General features: G+C 34.2%; 1 protein-coding gene across 1 annotated transcript in view; it reads left to right on the top strand.

Annotated features, from left to right (window-relative positions):
• Positions 1-5,000, top strand: part of LOC306667351 (forkhead box protein P2-like) — a gene marked incomplete at its 3' end in the record, with an annotated part of 513,568 nt that overhangs the window by 469,289 nt on the left and 39,279 nt on the right. Inside the window, exons 11-12 of the mRNA XM_079149854.1 lie at positions 1,898-1,985; positions 3,590-3,673. Of these exons, the coding sequence (XP_079005980.1) occupies positions 1,898-1,985; positions 3,590-3,673 (172 nt within the window). The remainder of the gene's footprint in view (positions 1-1,897; positions 1,986-3,589; positions 3,674-5,000) is intronic.

Below are 5,000 nucleotides of genomic sequence, written 5' to 3'. Positions count from 1 at the left end.
AAATAAACATGTTAGACTGAATATACCTTTTCTTGTGAAGCTGGATCTTCTTATCCTGTTTGCTCTACTTATACCATAATCTTTGTTTATAACTGAGGCAGTTTTTAAAATATGCATTCTTTAGACTGATTGTGGTATAAATTAAGTGTGTTCCCCAAGAGATCATGGTAAAAAAATGAATCTTAGAAAAATACAGCAATATTAAACTTGAAGAATACAACTGGTTATTGTATTATGCTATTAGGAAATTGTCTCATTGTTCATTAAAATTTGGGGATAAAAATTCTGAAAAAAAAATTTTACATCATGTCTTCTGATTTAGGAATTAGTTGCACTTCACACCATGAGCTGAGCTCTGGTTGACTTTAACATCCCATTCCTTCTTTCGAGAGTACCAGTGAATTTTAGTCCTTCTTGCAATTAGATTTATAACAGAACCTGCCAGAGCTGAGCTTAGAGCAGACAGGTGGAGTGGAAGTGCCTCTCCTGCGCTGTAGCCACACAACTCCTCCTTGACCTGATCCACCTCGCTATTTTAGTTCAGAGTTTCTCTTCACCCAAGACTGACAATTATGCTGAGAAACAGGGAGGTTTTGTTATGATCAATGAAGGGGGTACTAAACGTGTCTAATTTATCCAGATATGGAAAAGAAAGGGGCAAAGGTTTATAATTATTGAACCTATATCTGCTTATTTATAAAGTTCTTTCTCAGCAATACCATTTTAATTTTTCTTCATATATATGAAATATATGTCTGTATATATTTATCTGCTTCATTATTAACTTCAAGATATATAGGTAAATAATTTAGATGGGTACAAAATGTATTGTTGAGTATACTCAGGATTATAATAAACTTTTTGGACCCTATCATTCTAAATGATACTTCAGCTCACACCTGTACATAGTGAATTCTTTGATTTGTGAATATTTTGTTAGATATGCTGTTCAGTGCATTGATGAGAACATCTCAAATTGCTGCCTTATTTCACTTCTTGGTGAAACAAACACACCAAAAGATAATGAATTATATGAAGCTTGCTTTCTTCATTTGGGGAGTTATCAAATAAATTATCTATTACAAATTACAAAGTACATATTATTATTTTCTTGTTCATTGGAGATGCTACTCTACTAAATTACTTTTTGGTTATACCATTCACTAAAGAAACCTCTTTAGACAATGAGTTGTAGTGTAATAATAATATCTATAATAGATTAATAAATACTCAAGATTAGAGTAAGACCTTTAGAATGAACTTTCACTTTTTTTGTGTAAGTTAGGATAGATGTCTCCCAATTAAGATTCTAGACATGTGATATTAATCTTATAATTCTGATTATCAGAATCTTCAATACACTTTTTTTATTATTAACAACGAATTATCATTCATCATGAGTATCATTTCACTGGATGACAATTTGCCATCCTGATGTAAAATTCACCATCACATCCTGGTGAAATAGCATGTTGCTCACTAACAAACATAATAGGAACAAGACTTTTAACAGAAATGGAATGGATAATTGCCTTTGTTTTCTTGAGAATTACTCTTGGTTTATTTACACGGTATCCTTTCTAAAAAATTTGCATAAATATATGAAATATATGTGATGATTTCTACTATTAGTCTGTAAATGGTTTGAGGAAATATTTCATAATAACAGAAAAGCTTGGAGACAATGACATTTTCAACCACTGGAGGAATCTCAATATTGTGTTGCATAATTTCAGTAAACATGTAAGTATATTAAACTTTTTTTTCCTGTAGTTTGAAGGTGGTCCACTTTCCCACTACGAGGAACATAGGAGTTCAATGTAGTACCTTTTAAGAGAAGCGTATACCACTGAGAGAGGCATCAGGTGATGTTCTGTTTTGTGTCTTGTGTTCGTAGGCACCTTAACAATGAGCACGCATTGGATGACCGAAGCACTGCCCAGTGTCGAGTGCAAATGCAGGTGGTGCAACAGCTAGAAATACAGGTGTGTCAAATGCTCACTCAGTGGGCTCCTTTCTCAGATTCCTGGTGTGTTCATTTGAGTGCTGAACAGATGCTGAGTCTTTTAGGCTACATCTTCTTGTTACAGTAACAGTGACTAATTGAGAAATGTGCAAGTTTAGGTTGTTTTTACAATGGCAATGACTGATAACTCAGGGTGAATTGCTATACTCCGATGTACTTATCACTTAGGCCTACATAACCTTTAGGCCATATCCTCTACATTGGGGTATTTCAAAATTATCAAATTTATGTTTTTCCTCATATAGATTGGCCCAAACCTCCAGCAAGGTAAGATTTTATTACAGAGATCATTTTTACATGAATTAATCTTGATTCCCACTCCCACAGGATCTTACATTTTAGCAAAAGACTAGTCTGTATAGTTTCATGCCCGTCACACCCTGAAAAAGAACTTCCTTTCTGCTTCGAATGTATTTGTAATTTAAAAACTTTAAAAAATTCTCACTACTTGTCTTTGTCTAGAATAATGGCAAATGATAATAAATGTGTTGTGTAAATGCAGCCATTTTAAGTTGGAAAACTTTTCTGTTCATATTGAAACAGTACTTGGCCAAAAATAAAGAGAATTTTCAAAACAGATGAGAACACAATTATGTCTCACTTTGGCTATATTTTACAAATGCTTCAAGGCTTCCTCTAATATTGCATCATAAAGATTATTTTTTCCAAACTAATACTTTGATCTAATTGAACAGGAAAATTTTTCCCCTCTCTATTTACTACTTCTTAAATTGTTTCAAATGCACCACGTTGTTGCTTTCTTCCAGAAAAAAGTGAAAAAAATATTTTCTTGTGAGTTGTAAAATTATTAAGGACACATCAAAGGCATCATCACCATTGTAATATAAAAAGCTTTTTGTAACCTGTTTACCATTTATGAAAGGTGGATAAAACATAAGAGTTCAGCTGATGATAGTCTGCAGTGTGACCAATTACGCCTCTCTCTCTTTTTTTTTCTGCCGTGTCTGACTGATGGAAAAGTAAGGTCCGTCAGTTGTAATGAGACCCAGTGCAAGTGTAGATGCCGACTCCGTGGCAGAGTTCAGCGTTTCACACTGCCTGGTCTCTGTCACTCTATTGAATTAGATTGATGATGGCAGATTGCAGGGGGCACTAACTGGACCTCAGTGGGAATGCATGAAGTGTTGTAGACAATCCTGGCAGGCACTTCGCTTGAGAACCCTTCACCCCTTCACAGCTGTTGGCACTAGTCCATTGCTAACAGTGTCCACAGGACTTTAAAGAGACACCATGGGCCTTCTAATTTATGGTTTCGGTAACTTGTTACTGTCGAGGCAACTGTGACCTCAATTCTCTTATTGACAAAAAGATGAAGTGTTATTTGTTTTCTCTGACCTTTTAACATAAGGAAAGCTATAAAAGTTTTTCCCCCCCTCCATAGCTAAAGTTGCATTTCCTCCTAGATAAGTTCCTACTGACACAGACTTTTATATGCAGGAATCATTACTCTGAGACAAGCTCAATGATAAGATGTATCACTGCAATAAAATAGCTGTATCAGTCATTTCTAAAATGCTTCCTGATCTCACTCTTTCTTAACAGCTTTCTAAAGAACGGGAACGTCTTCAAGCAATGATGACCCACTTGCACATGCGACCCTCAGAGCCCAAACCATCTCCCAAACCTGTAAGTGCATATTGCTTTATAAACAGTAAATAGCTCTACCGAGGTAACAGACTAAGAAAATGAACAATTTAGTGACAGTTAGAAAACAATGAGTGTGATGAAAAATATGGCAATAAAATGAAAGTAAAATGCAATCTCTTGTCAAATTGTATGTTTCTTTTAAAGTAATGCTATCTTTACAAAATCTATCCAATCTACACCATGGGTGATACTAAACAAAGTACACCTATCAGTGCTCAAATCACTGCCTTGAGGCTGGAGCCAGAGAGAATATCTTTCTGTGATAGGTTTACAGATATTAAAAGGAAACCCACTTTGAGCCACCTGAAAGCAGTAACAGTACCAATCACAAATAGGAAGGTATGTGGTGTCCTGACAAAGACTTAGATCAATCATAAGATACATATAAATAGATTTTTTTTATCAAATATTTTGTCAAAAGTGTCGTGGTACTCTTTACAGTCAATTTTGTCCAATTTCTTTGGTTGTTATTTCAGTTAAGATGTATTTCACATATTGATATGTTTTACTGTATATTATACATAATGTTAATTCAGCGAGCTCATCACAGAAGGGAAATGGGCGATTATGGAAAATAAAAACTGCAGTTTTCCTCAAGAATACATGAGATTTAAGCTCAACCTGATAATATAGTCAGATACACAGACGGTGGAAAAGAATATACTTTGTTATCTCACCCAGCTAATGTTTGCACAGAAACTTAGAGTAATCAACTGGGTAACTCTAGTTTAATGAAAGTTTGTGGGATACTTTTTAATAAGGCCCCTGTATAGCCAGATGATTAGCAATTGCCAGCCTTGCTTTTTCCTATTTCTTTGCATATAAAAAGGAGGTTTGGTTTTGTATTGGGTAGGTGATAGAAGACAGAGTGTATTGTCTGGTATTCTAGTATCTTGATATGTCTCACCAATTAATATTATTCAAAATTATCTTTTTGCATAGAGGCTGCATTTATTTAAACTCTACTAAGGTATTTCTGCAAATCCTGTCCTTTGTACTGTATTTATCTATAGGGTGCTGTAAACGCATACTTAATAGAAAGCAAGAGACATGTCTTTTTAAATCTGACATACAATTTTTTAACTCTAGAATGTCTGTGTTTTTTAATAAAGAAATAAAGTTTTGAGAATCTTTTTGATCTGTATATATAACTTTCTTTTCAACAAGATTTTTCCCCCCTCATTCCTTCTATAGTATAATGTAGATAATCACAAGACAGAATAATTGTCTCATAAATCCATCAGGAATCTGCAGCTTGTTCTTTTCCAATTAATTATTCAATCAGTAAATTTTTAAAACTCCAGCA

The sequence above is a fragment of the Sciurus vulgaris genome (genome assembly GCF_902686455.1).
Source record: "Sciurus vulgaris genome assembly, chromosome: 8".
NCBI lineage: Eukaryota > Metazoa > Chordata > Mammalia > Rodentia > Sciuridae > Sciurus > Sciurus vulgaris.
The sequence above is the reverse complement of the archived record's forward strand: the minus strand, read 5'-3'. Positions and strand labels throughout refer to the sequence as shown.